The sequence below is a fragment of the Oncorhynchus nerka genome, linkage group LG4 (genome assembly GCF_034236695.1).
Source record: "Oncorhynchus nerka isolate Pitt River linkage group LG4, Oner_Uvic_2.0, whole genome shotgun sequence".
Taxonomy (NCBI): domain Eukaryota; kingdom Metazoa; phylum Chordata; class Actinopteri; order Salmoniformes; family Salmonidae; genus Oncorhynchus; species Oncorhynchus nerka.
The window spans coordinates 25,221,800-25,242,035 of record NC_088399.1 but is presented as its reverse complement, the minus strand read 5'-3'; the positions used below and the strand labels follow the sequence as shown (position 1 = coordinate 25,242,035).

General features: G+C 45.4%; 2 protein-coding genes across 2 annotated transcripts; one reads left to right on the top strand and one right to left on the bottom strand.

Annotated features, from left to right (window-relative positions):
- The first annotated feature begins 12,105 nt into the window (after window positions 1-12,105).
- LOC115128865 (claudin-5-like) lies at window positions 12,106-14,044 on the top strand. Its single transcript, XM_029658991.2, has one exon. The coding sequence runs from the start codon at window positions 12,366-12,368 to the stop codon at window positions 12,996-12,998; it is 633 nt and encodes a 210-aa protein (XP_029514851.1). The 5' UTR covers window positions 12,106-12,365; the 3' UTR covers window positions 12,999-14,044.
- A 2,178-nt stretch (window positions 14,045-16,222) lies between these two features.
- On the bottom strand, window positions 16,223-17,487 carry LOC115120906 (zinc finger protein 239-like). Its single transcript, XM_065018090.1, has 2 exons — window positions 17,289-17,487; window positions 16,223-17,106 (listed from the first exon to the last, which is right to left on the bottom strand). Exons 1-2 carry the CDS (start codon window positions 17,485-17,487, stop codon window positions 16,223-16,225), a joined length of 1,083 nt encoding a protein of 360 aa, XP_064874162.1.
- Window positions 17,488-20,236: the final 2,749 nt, after the last annotated feature.

Genomic DNA, 20,236 nt, shown 5'->3' with positions numbered 1-20,236 from the left:
AATATTTTGTTGTATATTTTTCCACTTTCAGTCTCACTTACTTAGCTAACCAATGCAGCTAGCTAGTTTAATCTACATAAAACACCCAGCTCAAACAGAGAGGGGTGCTACGTTAGCTAGCTGGCTATGGCTGTTCAACAGTGGAACTCTTCCATGTCAATGTAAGCTTTGAGTTTTATAAATGTATTGCCACCGGGCCTGCCAGTGTAACTGCTAAACTGCTTGCTGACTGTACACTGTACTGCATGTGTTAGTTCTGTTGATTATGACGTTATGTAATATGGTAATAACGATGAAGGCTATGTGTAGTGGATAGCGGTTATGATATGAAGGTTTGGCTTGGAAATGTTTTTTTGCCTGGTCACAGACAGCTGATGTGTTTTGCACTGAAGTCCACAAGGAAAGGGAAAGGGTGAGAGGAGAGGAGAAGAGCATGTTGATGCGAGAAGGAATTATACAACGATCAAAGGGATCATGCTGTTTGTATGTGGCTGCTATGACAGTGAACTGTGTTTGCATGTGATCAGGGTGTCATGCCCCCATGACTATTTCGTGGCAACAGAGGGCTCTCAAGGGGTGGTCACGTGAGTGCTCAGGGAGGTGTGTGGGGGTTTCCATCGGTGTGACTACTGTGGATAGTCCATCCCCTCAGAATATGGCGATTTGGCTTTCGCCTTTTGTAAGAAGAGGGCGACTAAATTACCATCTCATCGACGGGAGGATTGCGCAATAAATCTCCTGGTAGACACAGCACTTCCCAGGAGTCACGTGTATCCTCTGTCACAGGAGGAGACGGTGGCTATGGAAAATATGTCTCTGAATCCCTGAGGCAGGGATACATTCGGCCCTCCACTTCACCTGCCTCCTCAAGTTTATTTTTTGTGAAGAAGAAGGATGGGGGTTTGCGCCCGTGTATTGACTATCGAGGTATCGATCAGATCACTGTGAGGTACAGCTACCCGCTGCCTCTCATCGCCAGTGCGATAGAGTTAACGCACAGGGTGCGCTTCTTCACAAAATTGGATCTCAGGAGCGCTTACAACCTGGTGCGTATCCGGGAGGGGGACGAGTGGAAGACGGCATTTAGTACCACCTCAGGGCACTATGAGTACCTCGTCATGCCGTACAGATTGATGAATGCTCCATCAGTCTTCCAGTCCTTTGTTGATGAGATTTTTAGGGACCTGCACGGGCAGGGTGTAGTGGTGTATATTGATGACATTCTGGTGCGCAGGGTGCTTGGTCGACTGTTGGAGCATGACCTGTACTGTTGGAGCATGACCTGTACATCAAGGCTGAGAAATGTCTGTTCTTCCAACAGTCCGTCTCCTTCGTAGGGTACCGCATTTCCACGTCAGGGGTGGAGAGGGAGAGTGACCACATTTCAGCCGTGCGTAATTGGCCGACTCGCACCACAGTAAAGGAATTGCAACGGTTTCTAGGGTTTGCCAACTACTACCGGAGGTTTATCGGGGTTTTGGTCAGGTAGCAGCTCCCATTACCTCACTGCTGAAGGGGGACCGGTGCGGCTGCAGTGGTCAGCTGAGGTCGGACAGGGCTTTTGGTCACCTGAAGGCTCTGTTTACCTCGGCTCGCGTGCTGGCTCATCCGGATCCATCTTTGGCGTTCATAGTGGAGGTGGACGCGTCCGAGGCTGGGATAGGAGCCATGTTCTCTCAGTACTCGGGCACGCCACCAAAGCTCCGCCCCTGAACCCTCACCTGCCCCTTAATGCTGATCACCATCCACTGATCACCCACTGATCAGGTTGGAGCGAGCCGGTCGCATCCGCGCTTCGGTCTGCAGGTTGTATAACTTTTTCATTACATTTCATTACATTTCATTATAGTACAACGGTCTGATTTGTCTAATCTTAGCAATTTCTTCTTAGCTAGCTACATAGTCGTCGTTGTATCAAAGATAATTGCGTAATTATCGTATTTCGTCGTCTCCTATCTGCCCAACACGTTCACCGTCTACCGTAGCACTGTAGTAACTATCACACTCAACTGAACGACTTGATTAGTGTAGTGTTAGCTAGCTACATAGTTGTCTTTGCTGTCTTCGTATCCAAGATAATTGTGTAGTTAGAGTGTGTAGTCTTAGAGTGATTATCTTAATTTACCGAGGTTAGCTAGCCAGCTATTTTGTCGTCCTTAACGTAGGAGACACTCCTAGCTAGCCAATAGCTAGCCAACGTCTACTGAATAGAACTTTCGCATTCGGTCATTCCGCTTCGCTCCACAGGTAGTATCATATTTTCATTTAATTTCATTACAGTCCCAACGGTGTGATTTGTTTGATCGTAGCTAGCTACATAGCTAGCTACATAGCCGTCTTTGTTTCAAAGATAATTGTGTAGTCTAGAGCGATTTTCTAGGTTAGCTAGCCAGCTATTGTCGTTCTCCTAACGCAACGTAACGTAACCAACACTGCTAGCTAGCCAGCTTGCCCCCGAAAAGCAGCATTGTAGAAACTTCACACTCAACGGAACGACTTGATTAGGGTAGTGTCAACAACGCAGCTAGCCTACCTCAGCAGTACTGTATCATTTTAATCATTTTAGTCAATTAGATTCTTGCTACGTAAGCTTAACTTTCTGAACATTCGAGACGTGTAGTCCACTTGTCATTCCAATCTCCTCTGCATTAGCGTAGCCTCTTCTCTAGCCTGTCAAATATGTGTCTGTCTATCCCTCTTCTCTCCTCTCTCCACAGACCATACAAACGCTCCACACCGCATGGCCGCGGCCACCCTAATCTGGTGGTCCCAGCGCGCACGACCCACGTGGAGTTCCAGGTCTCCGGTAGCCTCTGGAACTGCCGATCTGCGGCCAACAAGGCAGAGTTCATCTCAGCCTATGCCTCCCTCCAGTCCCTCGACTTCTTGGCTCTGACGGAAACATGGATCACCACAGACAACACCGCTACTCCTACTGCTCTCTCTTCGTCCGCCCACGTGCTCTCGCACACCCCGAGAGCTTCTGGTCAGCGGGGTGGTGGCACCGGGATCCTCATCTCTCCCAAGTGGTCATTCTCTCTTTCTCCCCTTACCCATCTGTCTATCGCCTCCTTTGAATTCCATGCTGTCACAGTTACCAGCCCTTTCAAGCTTAACATCCTTATCATTTATCACCCTCCAGGTTCCTCGAGAGTTCATCAATGAGCTTGATGCCTTGATAAGCTCCTTTCCTGAGGACGGCTCACCTCTCACAGTTCTGGGCGACTTTAACCTCCCCCACGTCTACCTTTGACTCATTCCTCTCTGCCTCCTTCTTTCCACTCCTCTCCTCTTTTGACCTCACCCTCTCACCTTCCCCCCTACTCACAAGGCAGGCAATACGCTACCTCATCTTTACTAGATGCTGTTCCTCCACTAACCTCATTGCAACTCCCCTCCAAGTCTCCGACCACTACCTTGTATCCTTTTCCCTCTCGCTCTCATCCAACACTTCCCACACTGCCCTACTGATGGTATCGCGCCGTCCCAACCTTCGCTCTCTCTCCCGCTACTCTCTCCTCTTCCATCCTATCATCTCTTCCCTCTGCTCAAACCTTCTCCAACCTATCTCCTGATTCTGCCTCCTCAACCCTCCTCTCCTCCCTTTCTGCATCCTTTGACTCTATGTCCCCTATCCTCCAGGCCGGCTCGGTCCTCCCTCCCGCTCCGTGGCTCGACGACTCATTGCGAGCTCACAGAACAGGGCTCCCGGGCAGCCGAGCGGAAATGGAGGAAAACTCGCCTCCCCTGCGGACCTGGCATCCTTTCACTCCTCCTCTCTACATTTTCCTCCTCTGTCTCTGCTGCTAAAGCCACTTTCTACCACGCTAAATTCCAAGCATCTGCCTCTAACCCTAGGAAGCTCTTTGCCACCTTCTCCTCCCTCTTGAATCCTCCTCCCCCCCCCTCCTCCTCTCTGCAGATGACTTCGTCAACCATTTTGAAAAGAAGGTCGACGACATCCGATCCTCGCTTGCTAAGTCAAACGACACCGCTGGTTCTGCTCACACTGCCCTACCCTGTGCTCTGACCTCTTTCTCCCCTCTCTCTCCAGATGACATCTCGCGTCTTGTGACGGCCGGCCGCCCAACAACCTGCCCGCTTGACCCTATCCCCTCCTCTCTTCTCCAGACCATCTCCGGTGACCTTCTCCCGTACCTCACCTCGCTCATCAACTCATCCCTGACCGCTGGCTACGTCCCTCCCGTCTTCAAGAGAGCGAGAGTTGCACCCCTTCTGAAAAACCTACACTCGATCCCTCCGATGTCAACAACTACAGACCAGTATCCCTTCTTTCTTTTCTCTCCAAAACTCTTGAACGTGCCGTCCTTGGCCAGCTCTCCCGCTATCTCTCTCAGAATGACCTTCTTGATCCAAATCAGTCAGGTTTCAAGACTAGTCATTCAACTGAGACTGCTCTTCTCTGTATCACGGAGGCGCTCCGCACTGCTAAAGCTAACTCTCTCTCCTCTGCTCTCATCCTTCTAGACCTATCGGCTGCCTTCGATACTGTGAACCATCAGATCCTCCTCTCCACCCTCTCCGAGTTGGGCATCTCCGGCGCGGCCCACGCTTGGATTGCGTCCTACCTGACAGGTCGCTCCTACCAGGTGGCGTGGCGAGAATCCGTCTCCTCACCACGTGCTCTCACCACTGGTGTCCCCCAGGGCTCTGTTCTAGGCCCTCTCCTATTCTCGCTATACACCAAGTCACTTGGCTCTGTCATAACCTCACATGGTCTCTCCTATCATTGCTATGCAGACGACACACAATTAATCTTCTCCTTTCCCCCTTCTGACGACCAGGTGGCGAATCGCATCTCTGCATGTCTGGCAGACATATCAGTGTGGATGACGGATCATCACCTCAAGCTGAACCTCGGCAAGACGGAGCTGCTCTTCCTCCCGGGAAAGGACTGCCCGTTCCATGATCTCGCCATCACGGTTGACAACTCCATTGTGTCCTCGTCCCAGAGCGCTAAGAACCTTGGCGTGATCCTGGACAACACCCTGTCGTTCTCAAATAACATCAAGGCGGTGGCCCGTTCCTGTAGGTTCATGCTCTACAACATCCGCAGAGTACGAACCTGCCTCACACAGGAAGCGGCGCAGGTCCTAATCCAGGCACTTGTCATCTCCCGTCTGGATTACTGCAACTCGCTGTTGGCTGGGCTCCCTGCCTGTGCCATTAAACCCCTACAACTCATCCAGAACGCCGCAGCCATCTGGTGTTCAACCTTCCCAAATTCTCTCACGTCACCCCGCTCCCTCCGCTCTCTCCACTGGCTTCCAGTTGAAGCTCGCATCCGCTACAAGACCATGGTGCTTGCCTACGAGCTGTGAGGGGAACGGCACCTCAGTACCTCCAGGCTCTGATCAGGCCCTACACCCAAACAAGGGCACTGCGTTCATCCACCTCTGGCCTGCTCGCCTCCCTACCACTGAGGAAGTACAGTTCCCGCCAGCCCAGTCAAAACTGTTCACTGCTCTGGCCCCCAATGGTGGAACAAACTCCTCACGACGCCAGGACAGCGGAGTCAATCACCACCTTCCGGAGACACCTGAAACCCCACCTCTTTAAGGAATACCTAGGATAGGATAAAGTAATCCTTCTCACCCCCCCCCTTAAAAGACCTAGATGCACTATTGTAAAGTGGCTGTTCCACTGGATGTCATAAGGTGAAAGCACCAATTTGTAAGTCGCTCTGGATAAGAGCGTCTGCTAAATGACTTAAAAGTAAAGTAAAAGTACTGTGCTTTCTTTTCAAAGAAGCTCAGCCAGGGGAGCAAAACTATGATGTGGGGGACCGGGAGCTATTGGCTGTTGTCAAGGCTTGAGGGGGCTAAACACCCTTTTCTCATCTGGACTGACCACCGCAATCTGGAGTACATCCGGGCGGCGAGGAGACTGAACCCTCACCAGGCAAGGTGGGCTATGTTCTTTACCCATTTTGTTTTCACTCTATCCTACAGACCAGGTTCCCAGAAGGCAGACGCACTGTCCCAGATGTATGACATAGAGGAGAGGTCCATGGATCACATTCCCATAATTCCGGCCTCTTGCCTGATGGCACCGGTGGTGTGGGAGCCGGTGGTGTCTTGCTGGGCGCATGTACGTTCCGTCTGCTGTCCACGACCGTTTGATCTATTGGGCCTAAACGTCACCATCCGCGGGTCATCCTGGCATCGGTCCGACGGTGCGTTGCCTTAGTGGGAAGTACTGGTGGTCCACCTTGGCCAAGGACGTGAGGGTTTATGTTTCCTCCTGCTTGGTGTGCGCCCAGTGCAAGGCTCCCAGGCACCTGCCCAAAGGGAAATTACAACCCTTACCCATAACGCAACGGCCGTGGTCGCACCTGTCGGTGGACTTCCTGACAGATCTTCCTCCCTCACAGGGCAACACCATGATCCTGGTCGTTGTGGATCGGTTCTCTAAGTCCTGCCGTCTCCTCCCTTCGCCCTGTGGCTCTACGGCTCTACAGACTGCGGAGGCCCTGTTCACACACTTCTTCCGGCACTACGGGGTGCCTGAGGACATAGTTTCTGATTGGGGTCCTCAGTTCACGTCCAGGGTCTGGAGAGCATTCGTGGAACGTCTGTGGGTCTCGGTTAGCCTCACCTCAGGTTTTCACCGCGAGAGTAACGGGCAGGTGGAGAGAGTAAACCAGGATGTGGTTAGGTTTCTGCGGTCATATTGTCAGGACCGGCCCGGGGGAGTGGGCGGCGTTCATCCCCTGGGCAGAGATGGCCCAAAACTCACTCCGCCACTAACCTTTCTCCTTACCAGTGCGTACTGGGGTATCAGCCGGTTCTGGCACCTTGGCATCAGAGCCAGATCGAAGCTCCTGCGGTGGACGAATGGTTTAAGCGCTTGGAGGAGACCTGGGACGCCGCCCATGTGCACCTACAATGGGCCGTGAGGCAGCAAAAGGCTAGCGCCGACCGGCAATGGCTAGTAAACCGGCGACGCCGACCGCCGCCTGAACAAGGAGAGGCGCGTCAAGGGGGGGGTACTGTCACGACTTCCACCAAAGTAGGTGACTCTCCTTGTTCAGGCGGTGCTCGGCGGTCGGCGTCGCCGGTCTACTAGCCATTGCCGATCCACTTTTTTTCCCCCTTTGGTTTTGTCTTTGTTTTCACACACCCGTTTTCCATTTCACAATAAGTTGTTCCTGTATTTAAACCCTCTGTTTCCCCATGGTTTTGTGCGGGATTATTACATGTTCAGTTAGGTTTATTTTGATGGCTGGTTTTTTGACGGGTGCTGTGTTCACCCGTGCTTTATCTTTACCGTCTTGTTTTGGTCAAGTGTAATTGTTACCTTGTGCCTTGTTGAGTAAAGTACGTTGCTCACTCATTCTGCTCTCCAGCGCCTGACTTCATGCACCAGCTACACTCACCTTCTGACACTGGGGTGTATTCATTCCGCCGATTCTGTTGAAAAACGTTTCTAAACAGAACGAAACGGGGATAAATATACCTTTATTTGTCCAAAAGAAACTATTTTTTGCAACTGTTGGACCAATGATTGTACCTTAGATCAGCTAGATGCGGGCACGTGTGTGCAAGGCGGTATTGAATGTGTCAGTGTCTGTCAACTTGATTACTCAAATTTCTCTCAACCTGTGCACCTACGTTGTAAATATTAATTCTTAGGGTAGGTTGTAGCAACCTCATGATAGGTGTAGGGAACATTTGAGTATCATGTAGTAGCCTAATCTTGTCGATGTTACATTGAGCTGGGTGAATGGATGATGAATGACAGTCATCCAATATGTTGTAATAGAAATAAGGCCATGCTCAACAACAACAAAAAATCATCCTCCCTCATCTTAAATGTCACCGACTGCCACTGCACAATAAACATAAAGTTTAAATGCAGACTCCGAAATCTATAGCCTATCTCTGCTGCGCTGTATCAGCACAATGGACAGTGCCCTACAACAAGGCCATTTGGTAAAGAATATAGGCTACAAAACAGATAGATAGATAGATAGATAGATAGATAGATAGATAGATAGATAGATAGATAGATAGATAGATAGATAGAGCAATTGCCCTATTACAAACAGCCTAAGTGAATGCAGCCGTACACATAGCTTTCTTACCTAAATAATTTTGACTAAATGCTGAAAGTAGTAGCGTAGTTATTCATGCATGCAAACAAAAATACTGAATACCAGTTTGGCTTAGAATTGCAACAATTTGAAACAATGAATGTGACTAGAACAAAACAGAGATACAAGGTAGTAGGCCTCGTAAAACAAAAGGCGATTGGATTCGGATTTGGCCGGCGTAGGCTGTCAATGTAAATAATAATTTATTCTTAACTAACTTGCCTTGTTAAATAAAGTTTAAATTAAAAAATTAAAAAATTAAATTAAAAATGTAAAAGTGGTCCGAGAAGACTGAAAATTTTGTGCACCATGGTGGTTGTAAACTTAAAGCTGGGATCCGTCACCGCCTTCAGCAGCCCTGTAGCCCCGAGTCTTACTTCTGTGTTGTAGGAACACATACATTCGATGTCAGAGAGGAACTTCACACTGGTATCACAACTTTTAACAACAACACAGTAGCCAGGATTCCAGTCCACCTTTGATCCAGTAGTCTTTTCGAGGTTTCTCTGGTGTACAGGGTAGCCATTGTTGGTTTATTTAAGAACCTGTAGAGTGAGTCACAGACATTATAAAAGTCCTCCAGTGCTATTTCAGATTACATCGCGTAATCGACCACTAAGTGAAGCTGGTGGTTTTAACAATGAACATCTGGCACTTCTCTGTTTACTTTGTCCTGCAATATTCTCTGCATACCCCCCTTTTTACCAGACATCACACTCACGCCGTCATAACATTGACTTTGTATGTTTTCTGTGTCAATGCCTACCTTTGTTAGCTTGGTAAGAACAAGGTTTGTAAGTGATAAAGCATCACAGTATTTTGAAGTTGCCATTCATTTTCATTAGATTATAGTCATTTAGCAGACGCTCTTGTCCAGAATGACTTACAGTACATTCGGAAAGTATTCACACCCCTTGACTTTTTCCACATTTTACTATGTTACAGCCTTATTCTAAAATGGATTGAATAAAACAATCTATCCTCATCAATCTACACAGCACAATAACCCATAATGACAAAGCAAAAACGAAATATTGGAAATCTTTGCTAATTTATTAGAAATAAAAAACATAAATACCTTATTTACATAAGCATTCAGACCCTTTTCTCTGAGACTTGAGCTCAGATGCATCCTGTTTCCATTGATCATCCTTGAGATGTTTCGACAACTTGATTGGAGTCCACCGGTGGTAAATTCAATTGATTGGATATGATTTGGAAAGGCCCACACCTGTCTATATAAGGTCCCACAGTTGACAGAGCATGTCAGAGCAGAAACAAAGCCATGAGGTTGAAGGAATTCTCCGTAGAGCACCGAGACAGAATTGTGTTGAGGCACAGATCTGGGGAGGGGTACCAAAACATGATCAATGGAAACGTGATGCACCTGAGCTCAATTTTGAGTCTTATAGTAAACGGTCTGAATCGTTATGTAAGTAAGGTATTTCTGTTTTTTGTTTTTTTTATAAATTAGCAAACATTTCTAAAAACCTGTTTTCGAGTTGTCATTATGGGGTATTATGTGTAGATTGATGAGGGATTTTTTTTTAATATACATTTTAGAATAAGGCTATAACATAACAAAATGTGGAAAAAGTCAAGCGGTCTGAATACTTTCCGAATGCACGTGGGGATATTTGTGTTGACACCGATGTTTCCATAGCACTTCGAACTAGTTTTTCTTTCCACAGTGCAGTGCATTTCAAATGCTTTTTGTATGATAACTGCCTAGCAAATCCAAAATCTTTGGTACAATCAATAGCATTCATCCAGTTAAAATACTCAGCTTGAGTGAAGTCCTTGTTAGCATTGGATCCAACAGAGAACTTTCGACATGGGAAACAAAATGCTGCATCAAGCAAGTATTCCGGGCACTCTCTTCCTATGAACCAGTTGCTATTAAATTAATGTTTTTGGACAGAAAACCTGCGGCAAGGGTAGGATTTTAGGATTTTAGGCTAACCTGGGCTGGCTCCTCCAATACTGCTGGGCTTGGCCGTCACCTCGGTGGTTTGATGCTGCTGCTACTGCTCATCACTCTCCTTCTCCATTGTTTGGGTACTTTGGCAAAGCCAATTTCTGATATACATCGTGGCAGATTAGCTGGTTTGAGCTAGCTAAATAGGCTAAAGCTAACTCTTACACTTTGTACAGCTAGCTAAGAAGCAAACTAACTTGGTAATGGTGTGGTGTGAGGCAGAGTTGAGTGAAGCAGCTTCAACAGTAAACTTATAAATCAAAATCAAATATTACATGCGGAAGCGTATCACGTTTTCCCCCCACTTTTCATGGAAACCCAAAGGAGTCATACCTAACCGCCCAATGGCTGTCCATACCCCTGCTACACACACACTGTGGTGCAATCTGTCCATTGTGATGTCGCATTGGAGATTAATATTTTAATATTTATTTTTTTATTTTTTTATTTTTTGTGTGAATTTTACCCCTTTTTCTCCCCAATTTCGTGGTATCCAATTGTTTAGTAGCTACTATCTTGTCTCATCGCTACAACTCCCATACGGGCTCGGGAGAGACGAAGGTTGAAAGTCATGCGTCCTCCGACACACAACCCAACCAAGCCGCACTGCTTCTTAACACAGCGCCATCCAACCCGGAAGCCAGCCGCACTAATGTGTCTTAGGAAACACCATGCACCTGGCAACCTTGGTTAGCGCGCACTAGAGATGAACGTACTTTGGTGCAAAAAGTGCAAATACATCCCAGAACAACAGCAAAGGACCTTGTGAAGATGCTGGAGGAAACAGGTACAAAATAATCTATATCCACAGTAAAATGAGTCCAATATCGACATAACCTGAAAGGCTGCTCAGCAAGGAAGAAGCCACTGCTCCAAAACCGCCACAAAAAAGCCAGACTATGGTTTGCAACTGCACATGGGGACAAAGACTGTACTTTTTGGAGAAATATCCTCTGGTCTGATGAAACAATAATAGAACTGTTTGGCCATAGTGACCATTATTATGTTTGGAAGAAAAAGGGGGAGGCTTGCAAGCTGAAGAACACCATCCCAACCATGAAGCACGGGGGTGGCAGCATCATGTTGTGGAGGTGCTTTGCTGCAGGAGGGACTGGTGCACTTCACAAAATAGATGGCACCATGAGGAAGAAAATTATGTGGATATAATGAAGCAACATCTCAAGACATCAGTCAGGAAGTTAAAGCTTGGCCACAAATGGGTCTTCCAAATGGACAATGACCCCAAGCATACTTCCAAAGTTGTGGCAAAATGGCTTAAGGACAACAAAGTCAAGGTATTGGAGTGGTCATCACAAAGCCCTGACCTTAATCCCATATACAATTTGTGGGCAGAACTGAAAAAGCGTGTGCGAGCAAGGAGGCCTACAAACTTAACAAAATTCACCCAACTTATTGTGAGAAGCTTTTGGAAGTTTGACCCAAGTTAAAAAATGTAAAGGTAATGCTACCAAATACTAATTGAGTGTATGTAAACTTCTGACTCACTGGGAATGCGATGAAAGAAATAAAAGCTGAAATAAATCACTCTCTACTATTATTCGGACATTTAACATTCTTAAAATAAAGTGGTGATCCTAACTGACCTAAGACAGAGAACTATTACTAGGATTAAATGTCAAGAATTGTGAAACACTGAGTTTAAATGTATTTGGCTAAGGTGTATGTAAACTTCCGACTTCAACTGTACTTAGTTTTACCTGCATTCAATACTAATTGCAAATACTAATTTCTGTAATACAATGAAGGTAGACTGTAGTTCATATAGAGAGCCTAGTCAATCATGGGGCAACCTGCACATCTGTTGTTGTTTTTTTCTGTTACTGCCACACACACACCAGCTCTCCTCACGAAACTCTTGTCTCCCTGGATGCAACTTCTGCCTGCTCATTGGCTGAAGCGGAGAATGCCCTTGCCGCCGGTTGGCTCAAAGTCTGTCCACTTTGTTTTGACATATAAGTGTAACTGTTGATCTGAACTGTGGCGTACGAATAGCCGTCCCACAAATGACAAACCCCGCACCCCATCCTGCACAGAGTGGATTCAGACAGCGATGTACATAGATCCTGTCCTGCTAGAGAGCCTATATACCTTACTAAACAGGTTAATATCCTAACATATCTTAGTTCATATATTATAAGCCTAACATTTCTACAGCGAATAGGAGAAGATATTTTTCTGATATTCTAGTGGATATTAAATGAAATTTTTGTTCAATCTCCTCTTTGTATTTGAAGAAGAAAAAGGCTCACCATGCTCTCTGCTTGTCTGGAGTTCCTGGGGATGGGGTTGTGCCTACTGGGCTCGCTCCTGGTCATGATCGCGTGCGGGCTGCCCATGTGGAAGGTGACGGCGTTCATCGATATGAATATCGTGGTCGCGCAGACCAACTGGGACGGGCTCTGGATGTCATGCGTGGTGCAGAGCACCGGCCAGATGCAGTGCAAGATGCACGACTCGGTGCTGGCGCTCAGCCATGACCTGCAGACCGCGCGCGCCCTCACGGTGATCGCGGCGGTTCTTGGGGTGGCGGGGCTGGTGGTGACTATTGCCGGGGCGCAGTGCACTAACTGTATCAAGACCGAATTGGTGAAAGCAAAAGTGGTGCACGCCGGTGGGGTGGTCTACATAATCAGCGGTCTATTGGTATTGGTTCCCCTCTGTTGGATGGCCAATAACATCATAGTAGACTTTTACAACCCAGATGTGTCCTCGTCCAAGAAGAGGGAGATAGGAGCGGCCATCTATATCGGCTGGGCCGCCACAGCCCTGCTCCTTCTGGGGGGAACCATGCTGTGCTGCTCCTGTCCCCAGCGAGGCAAGAGTGCCTATCCCACCAAGACCATCTCGGCCAACGGAGACTTCGACAAGAGACATTATGTGTAGGTGATGAAAAGAGAGTTTTACGCACATCCAAACTTGCCACAGGAACCGGACAGACAAGTTAATGTCTACCCTTCCTGTTTGATGCCCATCACATTCGTTATCTTTATTGTGGTCACCTAGAACGGAGGCTTTGATAAGGGAAATGATGTGTAGGCTAGACGATATCAGGATACTTTTTTTCATGTGGTTTGATTGTCTGTTATGCATGCCGACTTCACCAAACTTTAACTTCCTCAGTTTGAAATCAGTGTATATTTTTATCGAACATATATTGCTGTGTGTTGTAGGCTACACCGCTGTATAGGGGTCTGGCGACCAGAAAATAAAATCAAAAATGTTGCCAATGAAGCCATACACACCGAGAGCGCAGCTAACGACCAAAACATTGAAACAGTGATCAATCAACTAAGGGAATTTCGTATTATTCACCCAACTTGTAACCCAAATCCAATGACAAGGTTACATTTTTGGTTAATCTCAAGTTAAATTCACGTTAGTTGACAAATCAACCACATGTAAATGAAAACTAGACATTGAACGATGTCTGTGCCCAGTGGGACCTACTTGTTGTGTAGCCTATCCATTGTGTAGCGTTTTTTATAAACTATTGTATTTGCATATTACTATTTCATCAGTATTATATAGGCTAAAGGTAAAGATGTTTTAAATGTTGATGTTATCATTTGACACTAGGCTATTGTCTGGCCAGAGTGGTCTGTCAAGTCTGTGTGCTCTGTGAATAAAGCCTATTGTTCTCAACTGGCTTTAGTGTCTGCATGTAAGTTGTAAATAGCTACATACATAGAAGCAGGGACTGGTTTTCAACATAGTTAATAACTCTAGGTTCCCACACTGGACGTGTCCTTTGTAAACAGTGAATGCTACTCAGAATAATGTGCCCTCATATGATGATCAAATGAGCTTATTTGCATTTGAATGCTGTTGTATTGTACTGTATAACTAGCTGATTGTGGACCTATCTGTTTTCCTGGCCCTCTTTAAACTATTGGGCAATTGATGATAATAAAAATGAAATCACAAACCCCCTTGTGTTTCTGTGTAGTATTATTGTCTGTTACATGTGCATTAGGGTATTTTTATTCTAATAGCATGTACTATTGACTGTTTATTAAGCACAGTTCACAATACAGTTTCAGTTGCATTACTGAGGTTTCTCTACATTGACCTTCTACCACACACACAAACACAATATATAGTGCATTCGGAAAGTATTCAGACCCTTTCACTTTTTCCACATTTTGTTACATTACAGCCTTATTCTGAAATTGATTAAATAAAAAATGATCCTCATCAAACTACACACAATACCCCATAATGATGAAGTGAAAACCGTTTAAGAACTTCTTGCACATTTATTGAAAACAAAAAACACAAATTCCTTATTTACATAAGTATTCAGTCTCTTTGCAATGACTCAAAATTGAGCTCAGGTGCATCCTGTTTCCATTGATCATCCTTGAGATGTTTCTACAGCTGTGGTAAATCAATTGATTGGACATAATTTGGAAAGGCACACACCTGTCTATATAATGTCCCACAGTTGACAGTGCATGTCAGAGCAAAAACCAAGCCATGAGGTCGAAGGAATTGCCCGTAGAGCTCCGAGACAGGATTGTATCGAGGCACAGATCAGAGATGTTCGATCGGGTTCAAGTCCATTCTCTGGCTGGGCCACTCAAGGACATTCAGAGAATTGTCCCAAAGCCACTCTTGCAGTGTCTTGGCTGTGTGCTCAGGGTCATTGTCCTGTTGGAAGGTGAACCTTTGCCCCAGTCTGAGGTCCTGAGCGCTCTGGAGCAGGTTTTCATCAAGGATCTCTCTGTACTTTGCGCCATTCATCTTTCCCTTGATCCTGGCTCCACATCCAACCTGACAGAGCTTGAGAGGATCTGCAGAGAAGAATGGGAGAAATTCCCCAAATACAGGTGTGCCAAGCTTGTAGCGTCATACCCAAGAAGATTTGAGGCTGTAATTGCTGCCAAAGGTGCTTCAACAAAGTACTGAATAAAAGATCTGAATACTTATGTAAATATGATATTTCAGATGTTTTATATTTAATACATTTGCAAAAATGTCTAAAAAACTGTTTTTTGTTTTGTCATTGTGGGGTATTGTGTGTAGATTGATAAGGGGGGGAAATAATTTAATACATTTTAAAATAAGGCTGTAACAAAATGTGGAAAAAGTGAAGGGGTCTGAATATTTTCCGAATGCACTGTGAATACATAAACATAGGACTGTGTGTAATCGTAGCCTCTGCTAACTCAGCACACCCCAACTTTCACCTTCTGGTTTACAATGATATAAACAAGGACTGATGAATGTATTACTGGTTGTTAAACTTGAATCAAAGTGACTGAAAAACACAAACTAATAACATAGTGGTCCACAAACATTTATTACCCTGTGGCCTAAACGTTTGTCAAATGTTATTTGGAAAGCAGCAAATGTGAGTCTAACAGAAAGGGAGAACTACAGGACTGTTCTCTGAACACAGTACAGCACATCTCAAATAGCAATGTATAATTAAAGGAGGAAATGGAAAAGCAAACAACCTGACATAGAATTTAACAATGGGTGAACAATTTATCAGATTTTCACTACAGGGTAGGGGTTAGGGTTTAGGTGCTAGGGGGTAAAGGGTATAGAGCAGTGGTGCATTGTCGTAAACAACAGGTGTAGACTAACATTGAAATGTTTACTTATGGAACCTTCCCAACAATGCAGAGAAAAAAGGAACAAATAATAGAAGAAAAAAATAGAAATTAAAAATCCAAATGATATATACACACTCGAGTACCAGTACTGAGTCGATGTGAAGGTTTGAGATAATTAAGGTAGATATGTACATACAGGTAGAAATAAAATGACTAGGCAACAGGATAGATAATAAACAGTAGCAGCAGTATGCGATGAGTCAAATGTAGCCATTAAGTCAAAATCAATGTCTGGACACCCGAATGTCTGCGGGTTGTCGCTTCTCCCTTGAACTTGATTAGGAACTCCCCTCACCTGGTTGTCTAGGTGTTAATTGGACACAAATGGAAAGGAAATAATAAAAAACACTAGATCCTCCAGGAATGAGTTTGCCACCCCCTGGTATAGGGGCTAGGGGGTATGAGCTAGTAGGGTAGGGGCTGAGGGTGGATTTGGGATCGGTGTGCCTCTACTGAAGCCTGTCTGTGCCTGCAGTCCTCTTCAGGTCAGAGGTCAGGGTGGTGTCGTTTCCGGTCGCCATCTTGGGAGAACCTCTTCCCACACTCAGAACAAACATATGGTTTATCTCCAGTGTGACTCCTCACATGTATGATCAGAATACTCCGTCGGAAGCAGCGTTTCCCACAGCAGGGACACTCATGAGGTCTCTCTCCTGTGTGAACCATCTGATGTCTCTTCACACTGTTAGAGCGAGAGAAAGTCTTCCCACAGACAGGGCAGGAGTAGCTGGCCCTCGCCCCAGCGTGCCACTGGAGGTGGATCCCGAGTGTGGTGGACTGGACAAAACTCTTCCCACACTCTGAGCAGCTGTATGGTTTTTCTCCTGTGTGAGATCTCTGGTGCACCTTAAATGTGCTTGGCTTGCTGAAAGTCATTCCACAGTCACTGCAAAGGTAAGACGTCTTTTTTACAGTTTTTCGCTGATGTCTTTTCTGGTGGATGTCAAATTGTCTTTTGTCTGAGAACGCCTTTCCACAGTCAGAGCAATGGTGAGGTAGCTCTCCAACATGTACCTGCAGGTGACTATTTAACATTGCCTGTGTAGAGAACTTCTCCTCACACATAGAGCAGTGGTAACGTGTCTTTTCCTTGTGTTTCCGCTGGTGTCTTTTTAGATGTTCCAATCGAGTGAAGCTCTTACCACAATCAGAGCAGTGATTAGACTTCTCTTTATGTGTATGCTGGTGTCTTCTCAAGTGATAGGCTCTGGTAAAACCTTTACCACAGTCTGAGCATTGGTGAAGCATCTTTCTAGCATGTTTCTGCTGGTGTCTTTCAAACGCGTGTAACGACTGGAATAGTTTCCCACAGTCGGTGCAGAGGTGAGGCTTTTCCCCGGCATGCACTTTCATGTGACTTCTTAGTTGTGCTGCTTTAGAGAAACACTCATCACAGTTAGTGCAATGGTATGATTTGTCAGTCATATGGCTTCGCTGGTGTTTTTTCAAATGTTCCAGTCCGGTGAAACTTTTACCACAATTAGAGCATTTGTGAGATTTTTCTTTACTATTCTTGTGTCTTTTAAATGATTGACTCAGGTAAAACTCTTACCACAGTCTAAGCAGTGGTAGGGCTTGTCTCTGGTTTTAGAACTGTTGTCACAGGCATCATCGTCACCATCATCATAATCATCACCATCATCAACACCACCATCATAATTATCAGAGACTGGGGCAATTTTCTTCCATTTCTCCAACGTTCTCTGACGCAGTTGCCTGTCAATATGTAAACTGTCCTTGCAGTCACACATTGTCTCTGTAGAAGTGTTGTTTGCTGTATCCATTAAAAGCTTTTGATGATTTGGCCCACAGTGAAGGAAAGCTAAGAGTCCCGATGCTGCTGTGTGGTCCTGGAATCGTGATATAACCCACAACTCTTCACTGCAACCAGTCAATTTTACATTCGGAGCGTGAAAGAAAATAATCCTTATTCAGTAAGTCAACAAGAAAAATGATTAACGACAGTACAAAGTAAACTCTAGTTTTCGCAAACGTGCTTGTTAGCTACCGAAGTATGCAGACGTCAACAGTGTGACGTCATCATACGCTTATCACGTGGTTTATGTTATAATAACCTGAGCCGCAGTGCACAGGTCAATGGGCAAAAGCGGTGCCGGGGAGCGCCATTCTCAAATGGAACAGTGATGTGCAGCGCTCGGTCATGTTGTCTACAAGGCAGCATGTTGCATCGTCTAGAAACATACTCAAATGGAACAGTGATGTGCAGCGCTCCTTCATGTTGTCTACAAGGCAGCATGTTGCATCGTCTAGAAACATACTCAAATGGAACAGTGATGTGCAGCGCTCCTTCATGTTGTCTACAAGGCAGCATGTTGCATCGTCTAGAAACATACTCAAATGGAACAGTGATGTGCAGCGCTCCTTCATGTTGTCTACAAGGCAGCATGTTGCATCGTCTAGAAACATACTCAAATGGAACAGTGATGTGCAGCGCTCCTTCATGTTGTCTACAAGGCAGCATGTTGCATCGTCTAGAAACATACTCAAATGGAACAGTGATGTGCAGCGCTCCTTCATGTTGTCTACAAGGCAGCATGTTGCATCTTCTAGAAACATACAACATATTTTTTCCATAAAATATATGTTCGAATTGTCAAACTAATTTTCATTGGGAAGGCAGATAAGACGTTTGTATCAAAAGCAATCACCTTTGTATGTGAAAACAGAATCCACCTCTTTACTCCAAATCCTTAATCTAGCTCAGGCCACGTCACTTTTGTTTTGAGCCAACTGCGCAGTGAGCTTTGAACAGGGCACCACCCCGGTGGCCAAAAAGTATGCTATCACTTTTCACCAGGTGCAACCTCCGGGGTAATCCGGGCCAGATAGTCGAATCGCTCAGTAGTGTGCGATTTCGGTCCGCAATTATGTGTATTCCAGTATGTGGACATTCATACATTGATCGCCGCCCCTCCCCCCCCTCGAGCGTCCCATTGGTTCCTGCATGTGGCTTGTGTTTAAGTGACACTTTTGATATTCTCCATTTCCCTTATTTGTCTATGCGATTGAAATGTGGCTCAAAATGGAATTAGAAGTATTATCCGAGTTTTTCGTTTAGGCTGTGACATCATTGTAGTATAATTAATGTGCAACGTTTTATCTTAAAATGTATGTGTAATCTGTTGATGCGTTGGATGCCAGATGTAACAGATATAACAGCCACCTAATCCCTCTATTTTTTTTTAATCTGTGAGGAGGTGATGTAATGAACAAAACAGACACAGAAGCCCCAAACGTAACATTAACAGAACTGCAGGAAGGCAGTGCTCAGTAGGCAGGGGCGAGGGACACTTTCTACCGGTGTCTTAGCTAGCTAGCAGTGTCGTCCTTTCTTTGGTATTTTTATGGCGGACGACATCCTATAAAGTGTATTGCCGCCGCCTACTAAATTAGCTGTGTAGCCCCCGCCTCCCACATGTGTACCGGAGTCCTAATTTAAAAATGGACCAATAGAAGTATAAAGAGGAGTTCCTACAGATACAGGAATGGACACATGCAGGAACGCTCTGAATTGCAGGAGAAGGTGATCACAGCCTTCTCCATAATCTAGCCTACTGAGATAAATTACTGTAGTAGCCTTAACTGTTAATCCTTTGTTATGGGTCAGTTTAATGCACCATGCAAACTGTACAAAATTGATAGAAATATTGAATTATGAAGAAAGGTGTGAATTATAAAATAAGAAACGATACAGATTTCACACATACATAATAATAAACACAAACATACAATATAAATACATACATTGGAGAGACTGTGTGTAATCGTAGCCTCTGCTAACTCAGCACACCCCAACTTTCACCTTCTGGTTTACAATGATATAAACAAGGACTGATGAATGTATTACTGGTTGTTAAACTTGAATCAAAGTGACTGAAAAACACAAACTAATAACATAGTGGTCCACAAACATTTATTACCCTGTGGCCTAAACGTTTGTCAAATGTTATTTGGAAAGCAGCAAATGTGAGTCTAACAGAAAGGGAGAACTACAGGACTGTTCTCTGAACACAGTACAGCACAGCTCAAATAGCAATGTATAATTAAAGGAGGAAATGGAAAAGCAAACAAAACAAACAACCTGACATAAAATGGTTCACATTTTAGCTGTTCTTTAAACCAGATATTTACTAGAGGGCAGGGGCTAGCTAGGGAGTAGGAGCTAGAGGTTAGGAGCTAAATGTATGAGCTCGGGGTAGAGGGTATAGGGCAGGGATGTCAACTCAATATCTGGTGTGTCGAGTGTCTGCCGATTGTCGCTCCTCCCTTGAACTTGATTAGGAACTCCCCTCACCTGGTTGTCTAGGTGTTAATTGGACACAAATGTAAAGGAAATAATAAAAACCACTAGATCCTCCAGGAATGAGTTTGACACCCCCTGGTATAGGGGCTAGGACGTAGGAGCTAGGAGGGTAGGGGCTGGATTTGGGATCGGTGTGCCTCTACTGAAACCTGCCTGTGCCTGCTGTCCTCTTCAGG